The sequence below is a fragment of the Chiloscyllium punctatum genome, chromosome 10 (assembly GCF_047496795.1).
Source record: "Chiloscyllium punctatum isolate Juve2018m chromosome 10, sChiPun1.3, whole genome shotgun sequence".
In the NCBI taxonomy this organism is placed as follows: Eukaryota; Metazoa; Chordata; class Chondrichthyes; order Orectolobiformes; family Hemiscylliidae; genus Chiloscyllium; species Chiloscyllium punctatum.
The window spans coordinates 74,614,960-74,637,628 of NC_092748.1; the positions used below are offsets into that span (position 1 = coordinate 74,614,960).

General features: G+C 40.7%; 1 protein-coding gene across 3 annotated transcripts; it reads left to right on the forward strand.

Annotated features, from left to right (window-relative positions):
• On the forward strand, positions 1-21,487 carry LOC140482298 (retinol dehydrogenase 7-like). 3 transcript variants are annotated; one of them, XM_072579541.1, is made up of 6 exons: positions 1-97; positions 2,018-2,059; positions 9,007-9,263; positions 14,653-14,911; positions 19,940-20,103; positions 20,640-21,487. In XM_072579541.1, the coding sequence occupies exons 2-6, from the start codon at positions 2,037-2,039 to the stop codon at positions 20,891-20,893; spliced, it is 957 nt and encodes a 318-aa protein (XP_072435642.1). In that variant the 5' UTR covers positions 1-97; positions 2,018-2,036; the 3' UTR covers positions 20,894-21,487. The 3 variants fall into 3 exon arrangements, with proteins under 3 accessions (XP_072435642.1, XP_072435640.1, XP_072435641.1); XM_072579539.1 differs by having other exon boundaries at positions 2-97; positions 8,933-9,263; XM_072579540.1 differs by lacking the exon at positions 2,018-2,059 and having other exon boundaries at positions 2-97; positions 8,933-9,263.
• Positions 21,488-22,669: the final 1,182 nt, after the last annotated feature.

Consider the following 22,669-nt stretch of genomic DNA (forward strand, 5'->3'; position numbering starts at 1 on the left):
CTTGCAAGTTGCATTGAATAATCTAGTCTGGCAAATCAGTAACGCTTGCCACAGTATATTGATTATTTTTCTAATGGAAGAAATATCGAGTCCAAATGTAAGTAACATTTGCCATCCAACATGACAGTTTGAACTTCTTACCATCATACTTCGTTAGGTGATTATTCTTAGGTTAATTTTGATCATTTATGAACCCGTTGTTCACTTAAGAGTGAATCAAACTATATCATTCATGTTTTCTACAAGTTTATAATTTGAGCTATCACCTTAACGAATTATGTTAGTAATAATTTTAAAGTGTATTAACAGAAATGGTTACAGAAGTTTGTTATTTTAAAGGGATGAATGTCAAACAGGAATCTATTCTTAAAATGATTATGGTTTTAAGAAAGCATATTTCTTCCTTGGAAATGTAAAAGCTTGATAGTATCAAACTATAATGTCTCTAGAGTTGAGCAACCTGAAACAAGCAGCTTAGAAGATCTGGAACTGACAGTGCTTATAACAATTATGTTAATGTGCAAATATCAGTAAACTATCTCAACGCTATAATGTTCTGGCAGATATTGAAACAATTGCAGATCAATGCAAATTCTCAGGCTGCATTTTTTAAAATGCAGCTAATAGCTAAAAACAGAAAATCCATACAGTTACTATTTAAAATGTAAAATTCTTCTAAACACATAGGTTAAGCATCTCTTATATTGTGACTGATAAGCATGGTACTGGATCTTACTTTAAATATCATTTATTTTAGTTAAGAGAGGTGACAGTATAATGGTGATGTCACTGGACCAGTGGCCTAGCCAAATGCTCTAGGAACACAAGTTCACATTCAATTATGGTGTTTGCTGGAGATGCAATTAATTGATAACATCTAATTAACAGTGACTGTGAAACGATCATTGATTATCATTGGAAAAAAACTGAAACTACCAATCTTTTATGGAAGAAAATCTGATGCCTTACATGTGACTCAGTTTACAGCAACATGATTGACTCTTAACTACCTTCTGAAATGGCCTAATAGTTAATCCAATTAGAACCTGGTTTGACATTTCTTCAGAACCTCTCTCCATTGATATTACCAGGCCTGTTGAGTTTCTCCAGCAATATCTTATTTTGTTTGTTTCAGCTCTCCAGTTCTTTGTTCAATTTAATGTTAAACTGAACCCCTATCTGTGTTGTGGACAGGAAAGATTCCATACCAAAAAGAACTTGACAGTTAACTTTGGTGTCATGGCTGATGTTTATCCCTCTATCAACATCATAACAAAACAATTTATCTGGTCATTATCACATTTCTGTTATACATGCATGATGTGTACAATTTAGCCATCATATTTACCACCCTATTAAAGGAATGCAATTTTTAAAAAAAATTAGTGGTGTGTTTCACATAGAGTATCATCTATGAGATCTTGCAGTTTATCAAATTTCTTTTTAAACAGCCATGATGTGGAGATGCCACAATTGGACTGGAGTCGACAAGGTCAAAAATCAAATGACACCAGGTGACAGTTCAACAGGTTTATTTGAAATTGTGAGCTTTCAGAGCTCAACTCCTTCCTTAGGTGTAGGATGATGGAGAGGAATTAGACCCAGTATTTATAAGCAAAAATATAACTTTAAAACCAGTTGCCCTTGTTGAATCCTTTAGTCAGTTTGGAGGTAGACTTAAAGGATACAATGAGGGCAACTAGTTTTAAAGTTGCTAATTTTCTGCTTATACTGTGTCATATATCTCTCCAGAATAGCACACCTGGACTATAACTTTGTTGTTTGATTTTTGACTGTTTTTAAACAGCATTTCTTCAACTTAATAAATAATGCTGATTTACATTGAAGTCAAAATGCCTTTCAAAATGGACAAACCACAAAATCTGGATTTTCTGAAGTCAGTGGTTAGGTGGATTGGATATCTTGCTAAGTCACTACTAACTCTTCTCCAGCCAAAGTAGAGTCACCCCCTTTTGTAATGTATAATGAATTTAATGCAGCCTTGTTTTATTGTCAGGCATCTACCAAAGTAGAAGATGTTGTTGAAAATATTCTACAGGTTAGTCTCAGAAAATTGACATCATTTTTGTCTTCACTGATAATTGTGAGGGATTCATTTACATAATGAATGCAGTGCAGAATTTATTGCCATTGAAAATAATGTGTTGTAATACCACCATGATGTATAATGGATTCCTATGCGTATCTTTGGCCTGTCCCAGGATGGATGTATTGTTCCAGTCAAACTGGTAGCTCTCTTCATCTGTACATATGGATACCAAAGTTAGTTGTTCAAGTCTCCTAGTGGCTAGTTTGTACTCTTATGTTGATGGCTAGTTTCCTACCCATTTGTTTAATGTAATGGCATTGCTGTCCTTACAGGATTTTTTAATGTTACCTTTGTCCTTTAAATTTCAGTAGCAGATTTGTGGGCTACCATGATGCCAAGGGGCTGGAGACTATCTCTGCCATGTCTTTAATGTATGCTAGGTTGACTAGAATCTCTAGATATATCATCTTGTTTAGGTTCATTGTGCTGGAATTGACCAACTGCACTTATTGGGTAACCATTGTCCCAGAATGTAAACAAAGACATGTAGCAGTTCCTCAAGGCCTCTCATTCAATATCCACACTGGCTACCAGACTTGGCTCCTTGCTAACATCTTCATCTTGGAAGCCCCAAGATGGCCCTGGCAGAATTCAGCCAGTATCTTTACTCAGGAGAATCATTCTTGATCCCTATAGTAATAAGCCATCCTCTAGAGTGATCTGGTCTCACCAGGTCCAGAAAGGATTCATCCTGGTTGCAGTGACCCTTCTTTTCCCCAATACCATCAACTTTTGCTAGGAAAGGATCATTATGACCACAGTTAGATATTGCCAGTGGTGACCAGAAAGTTTAAAGTCTGAGCAGACACTGCCAGGGAGGCACCACCAGTGGATCATCTGCCAGTGGGAGGCAGTTTAAGGCATCCACATTAGCATTTGACTTCTGGGATGGTGTTCTAATTTATACACAGAAGGACCCACTGCTGAATTCTACCAGAATTTGAGCAGCATTGCCTGGTCTTCCTTCAGTAACCCTAGCAGGGGTTTGTGATCTGTTACGTTAAATTCTTGTCCACACAAAAAAAAAGGTATTGGTGGAACTTCCTCACACCAAAGATAACCACCAAACCTCTTGTCTAGGCATATATTTGCCTTCAGCATCAGTAAAAGTCCAGGAAACATGCTGTCAGGTGTTCTTTATTGGGCAAATAGGTGAGCCAACATTGTTATGCTGCAAGGGTAGGCATCACATGTCAGCACCCTCTCACTTTGGATTGTAGTGGGCCAATATATTAGATGACAATAGTTGCTTTTTCAGTTCCTTTAAAAGGCAATTACTTGGCTATGCAACCACTTCCAAGCCTGCCCCATTTTGAGTAGCAGGTAAGGGTGCCAGGATGAAGGACAGATTACATGAATTTTCTGTAATAATTCACTTAAGGAAAGATCCAAGCTCTGGTACAGACATTGGAGCCAGGGTTCCTTTGATTGCCCTCAAGTGTAGCCTAATTTTGTTGGCTCTATAACCCAAGTAAGTCACTTGGGGAACCTGAAACATTTTTCCCTTCCAAGGCATACACCAACCTGGGAGAAACATTTAAGCACAGTCCAAGTGCTCTTAGTTTTCCTGTCTAAGAGGATGCCATCTAGATAAAAGGCAATGTGGGGTAGCCCTGAAAACATTTTCTATGCTCTGCCAGAAAGGGCACAGGCTGATGCCCCAGATGTTGGTATTAATAGTATACTTCTGAAACTCCTCATCCAGTTATGATTTCCAGTACACATGGCTCATGCCCAGCTTTGTAAAGAACAGCCCACCACCTGCCAGCTTTTTGTACAAGTCCTTTGTGCAAGGGTTTGGGAATTCATCCAGCTGAGAGAAACTTTATCATTTGCTTAAATCCCCACAAATGAGTGGGCCAGCCTTCACAAGTCAGTATGACCAGTGCTGCCCATTCTGCAAACTTTTGTTTTAATGATTCCTTTGCTCTCTACCTCCACTTTCAACCTAAAGGCAAATGGCACTGGGTTGGCCTTGCAAAATCTCAGTTGCTTCCTGGCCAATAAGTGGCTTTAGCTCATTTTAGTTTCCCAAGCTTTGGAAAAAAACCACTTGGTATTTCATTAGGACTTCAGAGGCAACCATTTCATTTAAAAGTGAAAAACATTGAGAAAGATTGGCACAATTAAATTCTACCCCAAGTCTTGGGCCTGAGTCCTAGTACCATTAGTGGTAACTGCACCAACTGCTCCTGAGAACTGAAGTTATACCCTTAATTTGCAAGGGCTCCTCAGTATGGAGGAGGTCTTGCACAAACTTAAAGTTGGAACCCTGAGCTAATCTGATTCTGTAAGCTCTGCCATGTCAACCTCCATGGGAGCTGGGTGACCATTTAACCATTAATTTTAATCTGTTTCAATTTGGAAATCACCAAGCAATTTAGTTGTTCCAGCCCACATGGAGGAATACTTCCCAGGTGTGCACTCTCCTGGTACTAGCCTACAAGTTTTCCTACTCAAGTCAGGCCTTGTGCTGTCTTAAGGCCACATACCTGCAGCAACTCGTGGCTTGCTGGACCAGATCCTAAAAATTGTTTAGGCACTTGGACAAAGCTTGGTTTTGTTGTGGGGTTCTGCTGTGCTGGCCTAGAGACCCTCTGCTTAGTATATGCCCTGGATGAGGCCATGATTGCCTGCATTCAAGTGGGGTTCCCTATTGGGATGCCTTGTAGCTCCCATGCTCCATTTATTTACTCAGGACAGAGTTTGAGGCCCAGTTAGGCTTGAGCTAGTAGGTGCTTTTGCACGGTTATGTTATTGACCCCACATAACCGTGGACAAAATCCTGATCCACTGTAACTCAAAATCACATGCCTGTCAGTCAACAGCTCCCAGTTGCCCCATGTACAAGCAAGCTGGTTATTAGCCTTCTGGTCTCTAGCTACCCTACTTACTGACTCCACAGGCTTGTTTTCCTCTTGCAGAGAGCCTCTCAGCTCCTGGTCACCTCACTAAACCACTCCAACCTAGAGGAAGGCTATTAGCCTTCCAGCACCTGGCCTTGCCATGTACGGACTGATCCTCTCCCTGTCCAGTATTCCTATTGACTGGCCAGCTTTCAGCATCCCTGCTAACTGGTTGGACTTTAGAGGCCTAGTCACCCATAAAGGGCCAGACCTACCCATACACAGTAACAGCTCATCTGAAAAGATGCATTCTCAGGGGCGCAGTCCAAAAACTGAAGTGAAAACAAAAATAAACCAGAATGCAAGGGCTAAAGCCTGCCAGTCAACATTTTTTGTTAAAAAGAGGAAAAAACTGTTACACACTAACCAGCAAGTGAAACAGTTCCCTAATGAGAAGTTACACCCGAAACACATTAACTGTTTAGATCAGGAATTTAGAAAAGGTCAGTCCTTAATAAAAAGGAATGTCAGTTAAACTGGCAATATAATTCAGCTAGTTCAGGAATCAAACAAAAAACAGCAGCAGTAACACTGACTATGGCCCAGCCAGCACAGTCCCTCCTGAATGAAGGAATTCAAAAACCCATTAATCTAATCAAAACAATTTACAAAGCAATTAACATTAACATCTTTATCCAGAGAAAGAACAATTTTACAAGGGAGAAGAGTGGCAAAGTCAGGACCTAAACCCTACCATTAAACCAGTTTTCAGGTAAATGAGGACAAACCTCAATCCCACTTTTGGCCATCACAAAACAGTGACAAATACAAAACAGTCCAGTTAGATAAGTGCTTAGAATACAAACTCCACCCCACCCCTACAACCCACATTCCTCCACCTTCAGGCCTCTAAGGCAGCCTGCACCTACATACCTTCCAGCTGTCCACCCTGACAGCCCAGCCCCTTCCCTAGGATGATGGCACAAAAGGAAGCCCACAAGCCTTCTAGATCTCAACCTGCCCCTACGCACCTTCTAGCACTCCACCACTGACCTTCTGACCACCTCTAGGTGAGTGTCCTGTGGACCGCTTCTCTAGGGAAGAGCCTCCCCACCTAAAACTCAGGGCAACTGGCATCAGGGTGGTATACCCACCTTCCAGGGCAGTCTACCCACTTTCCAGTAGATAGGATAGCCTTCCCAACCTCCAGCTCTTAGGGTGACAGCCTATGAGCCTCCCAGCTTAGGCTAGTCAGACCCAGGGACATGAGGGCAGATACTAAACCTGACAAGCAACAACAGAATCAATTACTAAAACAGTCCTTACTAGTATATAGAGTTTATTACCATAAACAGTTCTCTTCAAACATGCAGAGTCTACTCCCAGGACTAGACTCCACACTAGTATGGATCAGAGTCCTCTCCTACAGCAAATACACACCCCACAAGTATTCAGTCTCCATAGAGGCCTGGTTTATCCAGAGAAAGAGGCCCACTCACAGGAACATACTACATTATGAAGTTGCAGTTAACTCACAGGAGTTTGGTCCTCTTCCAAATCCCAGGACACAGCACATTTAAAAGGCATTTGTAGGAGAGTGTATAAATAGGAAGGATTTGGAGGGATAGGAAATAGGTGCTGGCAGGTAACACTAGATTGGGTTAGAACATCTGGTCAGCATGGACAGGTTAGACCAAAGGGTCTGTTTCCATGCTGTACATCTGACTAAGTACTCACCTCCCAGCAGAGGGTCTTTACAGAGGTTCCAGTCCACCAAGAAAGGGCCAGGCCTACCCACAGGAACAGCTCATCCAGAAAGATATTTTTTCTCAGGGACTCAACCCAAACACCAAAATGTGTTTTTAAAAAAAAAGTGCAAGGGCTAAGCCCTGCCATAAAAATAAACATTGTTATTTTATCAAAGAACAAAAAAGTATAATACACAGGCTGTAACCAGCCAGTGAAACACCAGATTCCCAATAAGAATCAAGTTACACATTAGCTGTTGAAACCAGGCAGTTTAGAAATAAAACTTCAATAAAACAAAAGCCAGTTAACCAACTGACTTATGTAATTCAGCCAGTTCACAAATCCAGTTTCCTCAAAAACAGAAACCAATAGCAGCAGTAACAGACTAACTATAGCCTAGCCAACACAGAGACAGTTTCCTGAATAAATGAATTCTACAACCTTGTTAATATTGGTCAGCCAAGCTCCCTGATTGGCTCAAGTGAACAACCCCATTAACGATGTTGTAGTCAAAAAGATCCACCTGGTTCCAATCATGACAATTTAATAATTGACAATCAGAGTTCCCTCCATTTCAATAATGACTTTATTTTAAAAGAATTGTACATTTATTCAAGAAGAATAGTTTGGATAAACAAGGAAACCACAAGCCAGTGAGGTTAAGAGCTCTGGTGGGAAACCATTGAAGAAAAATTCTGAGGAACTGAATTAATCTGCAGTTTTAGAGGTTAGGATTACTCAAGGATAAACAGTATGTCTTCATAAGGGAGAGATTTGCAAACAGATATTAAATTTTATTGAACATTTTGCAATGATTAGGTGTATATAGATGAGGGTAGAGCAGTACATGGACTTCATTAAGGCTTTTTACAAGGTCTCAGGTGGCAGACTAGTTAAGAAGCTAAAAACTCATGGGATCCAGAGCAACTTGGCAAATTGCATCCAAAATTTGCTTAGTGGTAATAAGAGGATGATAGGCTTCTAGTCACAAAAACACACTCTTACACTATGTCCAGTGGCATAACACAGTGCTCTGTCCGTTTCTCTTTGATGTGTATATTAATAATCTATACATGAATGTAGAAAGCATGATTAGAAAACTTGCAGAATACATAAAGGTTAATGGTGTGGTAAAAAGTGAGGAGGAAAATCTTTGACACTATGACATTGATGGGCTGGTCAGATGGGCAAAACAGTGGCAAATTGAACTTAATGAAAAGGGTGAAGTGATGATTTTTGGTAGGACTAACCAGGCAAGAGTACATGTTGAATGGCGGGACCCTAGGAAGTGCAGAGGATCTTGGTATGGATATCAATAAATGCTTGAAGGCAACAGGACAGGTAGATAAGATGGGTAGAAGGCTTATGGATTGCTTTTATTAGTCAGGCCACAGCTGCAATACTATGTGCAATTCTGGGTGCCACACTATAGGAAGAATGTGACTGTATGAGAAAGGTTGTACAAGAGATTCATCGGGTTGTTGCCTGGGCTAGGGCAGTTGAACTATGAATAGAGACAGGATAGGCTAGACTTATTTTCCTTAAAGAAGAGAAGGCTGACCTGGAATCCTTTTGAAGTGTACAAAGTTCTGAAGGGCATCAACAGGCTAGAGAGACCTTTCCCCTCAGTAGTGGGTAAACAACTCAGGGGGGACAGTTTTAAAGTAAGGAGCAGGAGGTTTAGACAGAATCTTGAGGAAAGAATTTTCACCCAGAATGATGACTGGAACTCATTGCCTGGAAGGGTGGTAGAGGCAGGAATCCTCAAGAAACTGAAGGACCTTTTCAGATGATTACTAGAAATGCCATAGCATACAAGGCTATGGGCTAAGTTCTGGAAAATGGGATTAAAATAAATGGATATTTGATGGCTAACGCAGGCATGATGAGCCAAAGGGTGTCTTACAATGGTGTAGAACTCCATAATTCTAATATTATTAGTTTTAAAGAATGTTGGAATATTCTTCCTTCCTCCGTCATTCTCTTTTCATTTAGGACCTTATAAAAAGTCTACATAATAACTTCGTAGAAGATATTTCTTTGTAATAATTATTACAATGTCTAAATTTCGTTCAAACTATTATTCCTTTTGTATGCATTATGAATAAATTAGTATTTTAACAGATAATTAACCATGGGTTAACTATATTATTACTTATTCATAAACCCCTATACAACTGATGATCCTTCAGAAGGTATTTTAAAGTAATTGGTGTGCTTCTGTTAGTTGGTTCATACAGCTCCAATACAGACATCTATTCTGGGAATCACCATCATCTTCTTCCTTTGCTGGTTAATTAGAGACAACTTGGAACTCAAAAATATTAAGGATAAATATATCTTTATTACTGGATGTGACACTGGCTTTGGAAACGTGCTGGCCAAGCAGCTTGACAAACGGGGGTTTCATGTAATTGCTGCATGCTTTACGGAAAATGGAGCAGAGAAACTGCAGACAGACTGTTCAACTAAATTGAAAACTGTCAGGCTCAATGTTACCAGCCAAGACCATATTCAGAAAGCAGTGGAGTTTGTACAGGCAGAAGTTGGAGACCAAGGTAAGTGAGACAACAGACCAAAACTTGTCTTTCTCCAACTATTAATTAAAATATTAAGGACACAATGATTTTTCTCTGTTGATATGCTTTGTGTAATTCATATACTTACGAAGTAGCAGAGCTTCAGTTTTCCTGACAAACAGTACTCTGCTAATACTTCCAGGTAAGGCTAACTACAAAAGCAAACATAATCTGTTATACAGCTACACACAACTACATGATGTGTTTCCATGCACTTCAGATTTATAATAAGATGCTTTGTGTCAGTGGAGAAATAATCCATGATGATCACTGTCACCAATTAGGTCATTTTTGAATAAAAAATTATTAAAATAGCTTGAGTAATTTTACAGTAATTATATTGTTCCTTCAAGTTTGAACTCCAGCATCAGCTTTGAAATGTCTTCTGATAACTTATTCCTGCACATTATGCAAAGCACCTGCCATATTTGCCAACAAAACAATAATGAACATTTCAGTCACATTACCTCTACAATGACAAATACTTTCAAAAATGCTGATATGAGTGATCAAGAAATAAGTAATGGCATAGTTTTCTAATGTCTAATATGTCCAAATAACCACTAGGGCAGCATAAACTGGAATTGTGCATCTGGACCCTATGGAATCCTGGTGCAGCAGACTCCATGAAAATTACCCAGGAAATTGAATTTTTCAGTAGGAAATTCCCCTGCACCTGTAACCCTCCAATAGCGTCCATTAAAGTCAGAGTAACTGAAGGGTGAAACCACACTTAAACTTAATTCCCTAGGAAAAGATAGATTATAAACATTGCGCCATAACTACCCAAGATTTACACGGATAAATGCACACACAGCTCCTCCTCCCCACTATGCCTCTCTTGATCCCTGCCTCCCTGAAATGACACTCTGATTCTCATGAAATGGCCTACCCCAGCCCAGCCTACCTGACCTTGCTGAAACCAATTGGTCTAGTGCTGCTGGTGCCATACAAATGCATCCACACCCAACCTCCAGCCCTGGACCCGGTCCTGACAACGTCAACCTCAGATTTGGAAGCCAACACAATTCACGGACTCAGCCCTGCTGAACAGATGATAACCCATTACAATCTTTCGCTGAATGAAACTTGACATGTCATGTCAACTTACTTAAAAGCAACCTTCTGCCACCTTACCTTCCCAATCCACCTGGCACACAACCCTTTCAATCATCTGCCCCCTTGACAGTCTGCCACACTTTACTTCTCAGTCACCCATCCCAGGCTAGGATCACAAACTCCTCACCCAACTGGTATACTATACCCTTTCTACTCATCTAGCACTCTACCACTCTCATCTATCTAGTACCCTACCCACATGGCTTGTTACCCCTTTAGTTACCGACTATCCCCTCACTTAAACTACACACTGACCTTCCCTCAGTTGCTGACAAAGTATCTCTGAAATCTCTAACTTCACAATTACAACAACAAGTATCCTGAAAAAGAAGAGTGGCTTGGCCTGCAATTCTACTCCGGTGTGGAATGGATTTCTTCCTTGTTATCTCTGTTGGATGCATTCAGGACAAACTAAACGCAGAATCTTGCCTACAAAATTTGATGACAGATAAATTTGATGACAGATCAGATGATTACTACTGTGATCAAATCTGTTGCAACATTTATTGGGATGTTTGGGTGACAGTTTTACTTGTGAGATGTGGATGTTGTTGCCTGTCCAGCATTTCTTGCCCATCTTAGTTGCCCTTGAGAAGGTGATGGTGAGCTGCTGCCTTGAATTACTGTGGGTCTCATGTTGTAAGTAGACCCACAATGACTTGAGGGAGGGAATTCCAGGATTTTGACCGAACAACTGTAAAGGAATAGTGATATATTTCCAAGTCAGTTTGGCTTGGGGGGGATCCTTGCAGGTTCTGGTGCTCCCACATATTTGCTACCCTTGTCCTTCTTGATGGACATGTTAGTTGGTTTGGTTTTTGTTTATGGATTTTTGGTGAACTTCTGAGGTGCATCTTGTAGATATTACACATTGCTGCTACTGTGGTGGAGGGTTTGTGGATGTGGTGCCACTTGGCCTGAATGGTGTCAAGCTTCTTGAGGATTGTTGAAGATGCACCCATTCTAGCAATTTGACTTCCCGCCTTGTAGCTGGTGGAGGGTTTGGGGAGTCAGGAGTTGAGTTACTCCCCGCAGTATTCCTAGCTTCTAACCTATTCTTGTAGATCACTCTATTTATATGGTGAGGCCAGTTGAGTTTTTGGTCAATGTTGACCACAAGGATGTTGAAATGGGGGTTTCTGTGATGGTAACACCATTGTCAAGGATGGTAGTTAGATTACATTTGTGTTTCATGAATGTTACTTACCACTTTTGACCCCAAGTCTGGAAGTTGTTCAGATCTTGTTGCATTTATATATGGACTGCTTCAGTCTTGGAGGAGTTGCCAGTCATGAGGGAACATCCCCACTTCTGACTTTATAATGGAGGAAAGGTCATTGATGAAGCAACTGAAGACAGTTGGGTCTAGGTCATTGCCCTAAGGAACTTCTGTGGAGATTTCCTGGAGCTGAGATGACAGACCTCCAACAACCCATAACCATTTTCCTGTGTACCAGGTATGACTCCAACCAGTGGAGAGTTTGACCCCTAATACCCAGTTTTGCTAGGGTTCTTTGGTACTGTACTCAATCAAATGAAGCCTTGATGTCAAGGGCTGTCCTACTCACCTCACCTCAGAAATTCAGCTCTTTTGTCTATGTTTGAACCAAGGTTGTAATGAAGTCAGGAGCCAAGTGGCCCTGGTGAAACCCAAACTGGGCATCACTGAGCAGGTTACTGCTCAGCAGGTGCTGCTCGATATCAGAGTTTTTTTTTTCTTTTTTTTATTTAACCCCCACACTACCGCCTAACTGTGGTAGTGCTTATATTTTTCCCAGCACCCATGGTGTGAGTGTGTACAGGTGTGAGACACAGTGAGAGACACAAAGTGCACGAATCTTTATTCAATTTCCACCACTAGGAAGATAGGAAAACACCCGAGTGGCCAGTGACAAGCACTGCCCTTCACATCGATATCAGAGTAGACTGATAGTGTGACCTGGTAATTGGCTGGATGGAATTGTCCTGCTTTTTGTCTACAGAACATACCTGGGCAATTTTCATAGAAACCCTACAGTGCAGAAAGGCCATTTGGTCCATTGTAACAACATTTCCCCTCTGAAGAACATCCCACCCAGACTGTGGGTTTGGAGTCAGAAGTAGTCCAGACCAAGTAAGGATAGCAGTTTCTTTCCCCAAAGGACATTAGTGAACTGGATTGGTTTTTCCCTGACAATCGACAATCAACATCAGACTATTAATTTCATGTTTTATTTTATTGAATTCAAATTCCACCATTTGCCATGGTGGGATTTGAACGACAAGAAGCAAATGCTCTGCATCTGGTCAAACACCAACTCAGTTAGCCCTATGGTTGTGGTACATCACAGCATTAATACTTGGGGCCCGTGGAGCCATTTTAATTTGATTGATGGCACACTGTCATTGGAAAGCCTATTTTCCTATAAAGAAACATGCTGACTCCTACTACCTCTTCTCTCCAGTAAACAGAAGTTTATGAAGTTACCTTTACTATAAATGGGGTATTTGCTGCCTCAGTACTGATGCACTGTAGACTGAACTGTTGCTTTTTCTCCCACCTGGAAGAGTCAACTGATATAGGAATTGTAGGTGATGGTGACGTTCAAGAACACTGCTGTGCTCTCCTTATCCTGGGGGTTTGTTAGCTTAGTTGGCTGGACATCTGGTCTGTGACGGACTCCGATGCCAACAGTGTGGTTTCAGTTCTCTGGCTGAGATTACCATGATTCTCAACTTGTCCCCTCACCTTAGGCTTGGTGGCCCTCAGCTTAAACAGCCACCAGTTGTCTCTCTAATGACAGAGCAGGCCTATGGTCCAAAACATTGACAGTGACTTTATCTTTTCCCTGCTGTTTGACTCTGTTTGACTCTGATTGAGCTGTGCTATCTCCTAAAATCAGCACCTACTTGGTGAAATGTAACCAGATTAGACTTTGCTGTTTGCTTAGCCAGAGATAGAAAATGCAGTCTGGTATTCTTTGGATATGGCCTTTTATTGTGAGCTGTCTTACTTCTCCTCCTTCAGCCTGTGTATCATCTCCTGGTCATGCTACCCACATCTCACAATAGAAGGCCATATCCCAAGTAGTCCAAGGTGGACGACAACTATATACTGCCTTACTTGTCAAATTCCAGCATCAATCCCCTGCAAATCCAAGAGTCTTTCCAAATTCCTCCAAGAATACACATCACAGTACTTTTTGCATAATGTGAAAGAATAAAGTACAAGAAGGTCAAAAACACCTTCTCTGCACACTCCATCATGTCTTTACTAACTGTGGGGATGGGAAGGAAGGGTTTCTTGTGCCACTGGGCATATATTCAGCTGAGAGTGATCAGGATAGGCCATTAACAGGCATTGCAAGATTCAAATTGGCAGACCATGGTTCAAATCACTGAGATGATATTGATGTTCTGTTCTGCTATCCTGCTTACCTCCAGTCCCTGAATGGCATGACTGCATTAGTGCTCTTTCAAATAAGACCATAAACCATAGCAACCGAAGTCAGCTATTCCAACCATCGACTCTGTTTGGCCATTCAAGGAGATGTTCTGGATGTTACCTAGATGGATTTATTAATGCCACCCATCATCTTTTTTGGATTGCCTATAATGCCTGAATATCTCTCCATAGATAAGGGGTCCAAAACTGTTCACAGTATTCCAGCTGTGGGTCCAACTACTGCCTTGATAGTCTTAGCAAAACCTGCCCACTTTATACTTTGTTTCCTTTTATCTTTATATGGAACAATGTAACAGCTATGCTGTAATCAGTCAGAAGTTTTCTGATGATTTTGGAGTTCTCGCCTTCTATGCACATATCAGCGAATTTTACGGTGGGAATGCTTCATCATAAGTAATTGTTGCGGTGGAATTTTATGACTGTGAAAATCATAAAATATTAGAACAAATGTTAGGAAATCAGATTAGGACAGAAATACACAGTTAAGGTGCTAGCATTGGTACAAGCATGATGGGGCCAATTGGCTAAATTTGTAGAACTTTTTTAAAGGAAAAACTTCCATTTATATGGAGCCTCACAAAGGGCCCCACAGGCAACAAACCATTTTTGAGATGTTCCGTAACTTTTAGGATCCACGGTGATAACTTGTGTTAGTGTGGGGCCTTTAACATTAGGTCGGCATTACACAAGATCATTACCTAAGAAGTATAAGTTCTAGAAATTACCTTTTTGATTTTCTTGTGAATTAACAATGTGTGTCTTCACAGACAACCTAAATCATGTATCATTGTCTCTGACCTGCAGGTCTGTGGGGTTTAGTGAATAATGCTGGAAGAGCAATTCCAATAGGACCAACAGAATGGCTGACTGTGGAAGATTTTACCAGAGTCTTGGATGTTAACCTAGTTGGACTTATTAATGTCACCCTTCATTTTCTTCCACTGGTGAAAAAGGCAAAGGGAAGGATTGTGAATGTGGCTAGTGTCATGGGTCGTATTTCATTTGCTGGTGGTGGCTACTGTGTATCAAAATGTGGAGTGGAGTCGTTTTCAGACAGTTTAAGGTAAGTGGCCTGTAAATAATCTAGAAAGCATTTTATAAATAACAACACTGATGGATTTTAGAGAGTTATGTTGTCGTCATGGCATAGAAGGAGGCCATTTGGTACCCTGTGAATCTATGTCTGCTCCAAGTGGAGCAATCCAGTCAGTTTCCAATACCCACCATTGCCCTCAGCAAAGAGGCATAAACATGATGCCCTTGAATTTTATGGGGTTTTCCTACTTTTCCAATACCAAAAGTTTGGTAGAGTTTGATGGAACCTTCAGAAAAATGCTGCAAATGGGAATTGTTTTACATTTGTTGTTTCTCCAGAGGGTACACAACCCTTCTGCTGAAAATTCAAAATGTATTGCATTTCTTTGTAACCACCTCTTTGAATGTAATGCAAAAGCCTTGTGCTAGCTCTCTCCTCAGATACTACCAGACCTGTTACATTTTCTCAGCAATTTCTGTTTTTTGTTTCTGATTTCCAGCATCTGCAATTCTTTGTTATTTTTAAAGTAGTTTATGTTTGACTTGGAGTTTAATTTTTATATTGAGTGAAGCAGTTTGGACATTCTAATGACATCATTGAATACAAATGCATCTTTTGATAACATGATGCTTAGCTATTTCATCAATGTTAGACAGAAACAGAAAATGCTGTAAACACTTAGCAAGTCTGTCAGCATTTGTTAAAAGAGAACTAGTTGACATTTTGGATTAAAGAAACTCTGAAAAGTCAATCAACCTGAAAAGTTAACTCTGGAAAGAACCATATCGGGGTATGAGGGTCATAGGATATTTCAGAATTGGGTGAAATGTCCAGAGATGCCGCCTTGATAGTGGATGCAACTTGTAGCATCTTTGATAGATTTACTGAGCAGTGAGATGAATTCCTAGCGAGACAACAGCAGGTTGCTAATGAAGAGGGATTATAGTTTGTTTGTCTTATTAACATCACAACTCACAATATTAATCTTCAGCTTGCTATCTTGCTGAATACACAGAAGAAGCTAGACATGAATTTTCAAAATGGAAGTCAGGGCAGGTGCCTGGTGACTTCAGCTCACTGCTGGCTGTGAGGAGCTTCGATGTTGATTAGCACCAAATAGCGTCTTAGGCCATTAACTATAGACACCATCCACAAGCACTCCTCGGACAGGAAAATTGGCATCTGACATTTGACAGCCCGTATGGTATTTGTCATGGTATCTCTCCGATCCACTTGCCAAACTTTTGCTGTGTCAATTATCACTTGCTGGTTAGTCATGGGGCTGTATATCTTGTTGTTTGGCAGTGTTGTAAGTCTTATAACAGTCTTATAAGCTGTTGGCACATGCAGCTTATATGGTAAACACACAGCACATGCAGCAAGCAAGCAACCATGTCTAAAGACTTGAGTAAGTAATTCTCATTGAAGTGCCCATCATTTATGGGCCCCAGTAAATCAATGGCAGTCACCTATATCAGGGGATTCAAATCAACAAGGTAAAAACAATGACTGCAGATGCTGAAAACCAAATACTGGATTAGTGGTGCTGGAAGAGCGCAGCAGTTCAGGCAGCATCCTGTTGGATGCTGCCTGAACTGCTGTGCTCATCCAGCACCACTAATCCAGTATATCAGGGGATTGTCCAGTCAGGGTGATCTTGTTGAGGGGGACCATGCCTCTACAATCCAGGGAGTAAGTCAGTTCTGTGGCTTCATTACGGCCAGTCTGCGGAGTACGGTTGATGTCTTTGGGAGATGTATATCCACTGGTTATGGGTCTGGGCACTTCTCATTCAGTTCGGTCACTGAGGGGGTTGCCCTGTGGGACCATCCACAAAAGGTAGGGGGCAACAGAGATGGAGAATTGATGGGGGAATGGGACTCCTGCTGTTGGATGGAGACTCAGTAATCTGATCTTTGGGACTGCAGGCTGTGTGTAAGGGGGAATGACAATGTGAAAGTTAGGCAACAGTATATATAAGGTGAGCAATATAGTCAGGCATGGTTGGGAAGAGAGTTATGGGAGGGATGCCTGTCCACAGCCAGGTACGTCCTGGCTTCAAGGAGGGGATAGTATACGATTATACTTGACATGGTTACTTCAAATACCAGGGACTGGGAGTGAAAGATGGAAACCCCTCTCCGCAGGGCTTTGTGGAGAGACCTAGAAAGGTTCAAAGCCCAGAGAATTTAGGAAAAGGGGATCTGGATCTTTCACAAAGAGAAGAAGGCTGGAAGTCACTGGCTGAAAATTACTCACTGTCACTGTCCATCATGCTGGAAATCAAAAGAAAATGGTTGTGACCACACCTGGAGTGAACTTGGTTAGAGTCTCAACCTGTGAGGGGGGAGCCTGCAGGACCATTGATGAGACACTTTAAAGGGAGACATTATTACACACAGACCCATGGACTGTACAGGACTCAAGACGTGTGGGGTCAGTAATTGCTATCAGTCCTAATGCATTGGCTCTCTATGTCCTGTACACCTCTCCGCCCCAGATATTACTGGTGAACTAATTTGCACCAACACTTTTGGATGCACAGACCAGTGAAAGAATAGGGATATTGTGAGACAAGGAGCAGTGGTGATAGCAGGACCTATTGTTCTATGTAAGCTTTGAGCTAACCTGCTTCTATAATGCTGCAGCAAGCCTTCTATACAGCACAATACATGCTATGTGGCATAATGTTAGCACACAGTTGTCTTCATCACAATACCCACACTCAAATAAACTGTGTAGAGTCAAAACAATAACATTTAAACAATTGTGAAAATTCACATACGGTACAAAGTGCACTCAATAGGTTTTCGTACTCTGTTTCTCCATTCCTCCCCCCACCTGTCTCACTATGTCTGAGATTAATCTCTGGGGCTGCAACTGGGATGAGGGAGAGGTGGAGTTAGTTGGCTTGGAGGTTTTGGTCAGGTCAGGCCACCTTGGGGGATGTTTGTGTCTGAACATCTCTGATCTGCTGGAGGGTGTTTGTGCTAGAGGCAAATGGACCTTCTATTTATTAAGGGTCAATGGGGGCAGACAGGATGGATGTAGAGCTCATGACCACCTCTGAGTGTCCCTAACAGGAGACTTCTGTGTGGTTCCTCCTCTGGCTGGAAGCTTCCAGACTTCTTGCGAGGAAGGGGCACGTGCATTGCGTCTCTGTCCCTATGCTTTTGGTTCTGAGGAATAATGGGTGAGGCGATGGAGTGCAGGTGTGTGCACCTCTCCAGCAAATGCCCAGGGGGCTGGTGCTGGCTCTCCATGAAGACAGTCAAATGATCACACACGTTACTGCATTCATTCAGCCTCTGGGCAATGAAGGCCATTACCTCCCACACCCCTGTCTCCTGCACCTGTTCCTCTGCATGTGGGCACCTGCATTGCTGACACCGTGTCCTGGCGCTGACCAGGTGCCTTTTCTGGCAGTCCTCCGGGTGCCAGTGGAATGGATGTTTTTACCATGGCCAGCTGTGAAACTGTTAATTTGAGGTGCTTACTGGAATGTTCTCCTAAATTTGCTAAGGCTCATGTTCCCTCCAAGAAATCAGTATCTGAGCTGAGGGGGGCTATAAGAGGTGGTCTTGCCAATGCTTCCTCTGAAACCCATCCTCCAAGGTCCTGGAGGTGACTTCTGGTGGAGCCACCTGTTTCATGATGGTGTTTGTGGAGATGCTGGTAGTACCTGGAAGATAAGACAGAGTGTTGTGGCCTGCAATTAGAAATAGTGTGCAGTGAATGACACCATCAGCAGGGTCACTGAGAGTTCCAATAAAATGAATACTTGGGCTCATGTTGTTGGTGGGGCAGTAATTATTATACTTTAAAAGGGGTCTGGATGTATACATGAATTGGAAGGGTTTAGAGGAAAATGGGCCAAATGCGAGCAAATGACACTAGATAAGTTTAGGCTATCTGGTTAGCATCGACTAATTGGACTGAAGGGTCACCTTCTGTGCTGTGTAATTCTATGACTCTATGATGTTTTGGCATCCATCTTGGAGTGGCCCTGGTCTTCTGCAAGAATAAGAGTTCTTTCCTTGACGGGATTGAGGAGTCTAATTTTGGGCTCCCTTCACCGATCTGGGCCCTTTCTGTCCTATTGTGGGCTGCTTCTCCTGGAAAAGGAGGAATTGAGTGATGAGAAAATGGGTGGCATGACTGGCTGTGCTGAGAGACCGATAGATCGTAAGCCTCGGTGGGAGGAGGTGCAGTAACAGAGATAATGAAAGAGGTCTGAGAGAGATGTGTTAAACATATCCTGGCAGAGTGGAGAAGGGCAGTGACCTGATGGTTGTTCATTTGCACCACTGAGATGGCACTGACCTAGTGATGACTATGGACCAGGCTGCCAGGGTCTAGTGTTGTTGCCTCCTCTGGCTGCCCTTTGGAAAGAGGCCACCCCTCTTATGCACTATCCCCTCTACCAGGACCTACTGGTCCTTGTCAGAGAGCAGCAGCATCAGCTCCCCCTCTGCAAAACATTCAGATCCTATCTGTTAATGAGCAGGGAGGTTTTGGAATGCCAGTATTCATCTGGGTGCACAGTGGCCTCTTAAATACCATGCAAATTCCAGGGGTACTGGTCTTTCAGCAAATTTTCACTAAATGATGAGTTGTGGATAAGTGCATGGTAAGGTTGGGATAGAATTGGACTTAAGGGAACCTACAGGGTAGGTAGTTAATGAAGTGAGTTTGGTATGAAATTCCAAGAATCTTGCTGTGCCTTGTGGCAAGAAACCTACACAAAACTATCAGTCAAAAATGCATAAGATTCAGCTCTCTGTTTTCTCTGTAGGTGCTGCAAAGCCTGATGAGTACTTTCAATGTTTTCTGCTTTTATTTTGGGTTTCCAGCATTCAACAGGGTTTTATTTTTTGTGAGAATGTTAGTCAGAGATAGCTGAAAGAAAAGGAACAAATGATGATTTGAATGCGTTTAAAGAGAGTTGATTAGAAACTTGTTCTCCTCCTTCCAGCTTAACATGTTATGTCGCATAACTTGCCAAGACTTTTGGAAAGTTGGATCAAACTAAACTCTTGTGAATTCCTTTTATAGGAGGGATATGCAGCACTTTGGAATCAAAGTCAGCATTATTGAACCAGGTTTCTTCAAGACAGAAACTACTAACTTAGAGTTTATTGAGAAAAACCTTCAACAGCTTTGGGAGAGACTCACCCCTGAGACTAGGGATCACTATGGGTCAAATTATTTTAATAATTGTAAGTGTTTATTAGTAAATCATTATTTCTTATTCATGTTTAAAAATCCTTACATCTTGTTGAAAAGAGAGATATGCTGGCAAAGATTTTGCACTCATCAGGACAATTGAAAGAATGCCAAATTTCAAACAATCTCAACAAATTATACCACAAAAGGAATTGCAAACTAGTTGAAATGAGGCATCACTATGGTGATAGCTTTGAGAAACTATAAGCTCCCTGACCTTAAGCAACCTGATTCTCCTTTCACCAATAATCAAGTTCTTTACAAACAAATGATTGTTTAAATAAAGATTGCTATTTACATTGTTGCCGTCCTGTTGTGACTGATCTGCTATTTGTTACTTTTAGTTATTTAAGATTTTAAATGCATAGTTTTGTTGTGATACTGTAAATTACTTTGTTCTAACTTGCACTTAAAACTGAAAGTTCAAACGTAACAATGCATAGGTCTTAATCAAAAAGTATAATCATTGTTTTCAATAATAAGCTGTGAACAACATTTTCAATATAATTTGAAAGTGCTTATTTTTTAGACATTAAAGTACAACGGTTTTCAATGCACTCACTGTGTTCAACTGACCTTGAGAAGGTGACTAACTGCATGGACCATGCTTTAACAGCCAAATATCCACGAACACGTTACAGCGCTGGATGGGATGCTAAGTTTTTCTGGATTCCTATCTCCTACACTCCATCATTTCTAGTAGATTGCTTGTTACGTTTGTTGTTACCTACCCCTGCATATCGTTTGAGAAAATCAAAAGCCAGGAACATAATTGGTGTATAATTACTTCATCTACTCTACTAGAATTGCACATAGGCACTACATGTAGCATTATTACAAAATATTTTTTTTCTAAGTTTTAATTGGGTAAGATAGATCTTGTTCTTTCAGAATAAATAGAGGATTGTACTTGGATCTTATATGTGATCAGTATCTTTACAACAAGTGTAAAAAATTCAGGAATAAAATGAGAGACATGAGACATAAGTACACAATAATTAAGCATAGAAAATTCCTTCCTGTGCCGTTTAGATATGTGGTTCAGTTCTAAATTTGAACATATTGCAACAAAGTACTTTTATTGAGATCCAATTTGACAACTCAGTACTGAGTGGATCTGTGGTTGCAAGGCTCTGTTTTTAAGGTGTGGTCAAGTTTTGAGTGGTATCACTTTCACAGAGGATGCTACTGTGATGTGTCATGACAGTGTTTCAAGTTATTGAAGCTTACATACATTGTCTGTCTCACTTAGGCATAATAAACCCATATTCTACAACAATGAGATCTGGAATGCTTATCGATGATTTAGAGACTACATTTATTCTTTAGCCCTTTTTTAATCTTTTGGAAAATAAAGTATGCTTTATTTTTATTGTACTTTTTACATTTCATTCATGAGCCAGTTCTGATTAACCTAGAAAAGTGTTAATGTCAATTTTGGAATTTTTGAATTGTGTTCCAAAAACTAAGCTTAATGGTAGCAACACATTACATTAAATGTTTCTAAAAATGTAATTTTTAATGTTTTGTATTATGAACTTGTTTGTAATAATGCATTGTTTTGATTTTTGAATACAGTATTGCATTTTTCCCATGGAATAGTTTTACTTTGTTTTGTTGGAGCAAGAAAAATTTGCTACTTTTTCCATGTCAAACCAATGTGAATAAGAATTGATCAGTGATCTGGAAAAAAAACATATATGTATAATTTACATGGATTAAAACTCTTCATTATGTTTATGTTTAAAAAAAGAACCTTTTTCAAAAAAAAACACAGTTCTCTACCTCTAAGCCTCAATGTGTGGAACAGGCATAATGCACACATAATAAAGATGTCTATAATTGAAATACAGAATGGCCTACCTGTTCCTCTACTGAATTGTACATCTTTTGAAGCATATCCAAAACAATATAGAACAATTTCTATGCATATCTATAATTCTTAATTCATCCATTGATTTTTGTATCATGCCTGAGTATTTTACTGATGTATAGAATGGAGCAAATCCATAAGGTATGGTGCTTAACAATCTGAATGACCTACATAAGTGAAACCATTATTGCACATCATAATGTGTGGCAACAGCAGGTTTGCACAGAGTAAGACACTGGTAGGGGAGTAGAGAAGTGTGCAGTTCCATGCTTGATTCCACAGTAGTAATGAGGTGCCCAACAATGTACCACTGAAGATTTCCTTTGTGTTGCACCAGGACTAAAATACCCTGCCACTCATGGATGCAGGCATGCAAACAAAGTCCTCGGTTGGAAGTGAAACATCAGGAATATGCCCAGATCTGCTGCACAGAGATAAGTAGAGAGTAATACAAGTACATTATTTGAAAAGGCAATGACAACAGTTTGCATCTAAATAGGTACCATTTCTTAGCAACTTGTATCAACATGTTTTACTGATGTGAGATGAAACAAAGATGTCAAGCAAGAAAGGAGGTATTAAGAGACTGAAGGAATGCTTGGTCAATAACATGGGAAGTAAAGAGAATGTCAAGTGAGATGGTCGAGGAAAGAATTTCAGATTAACGAGCCTTTATGGCTTACTGC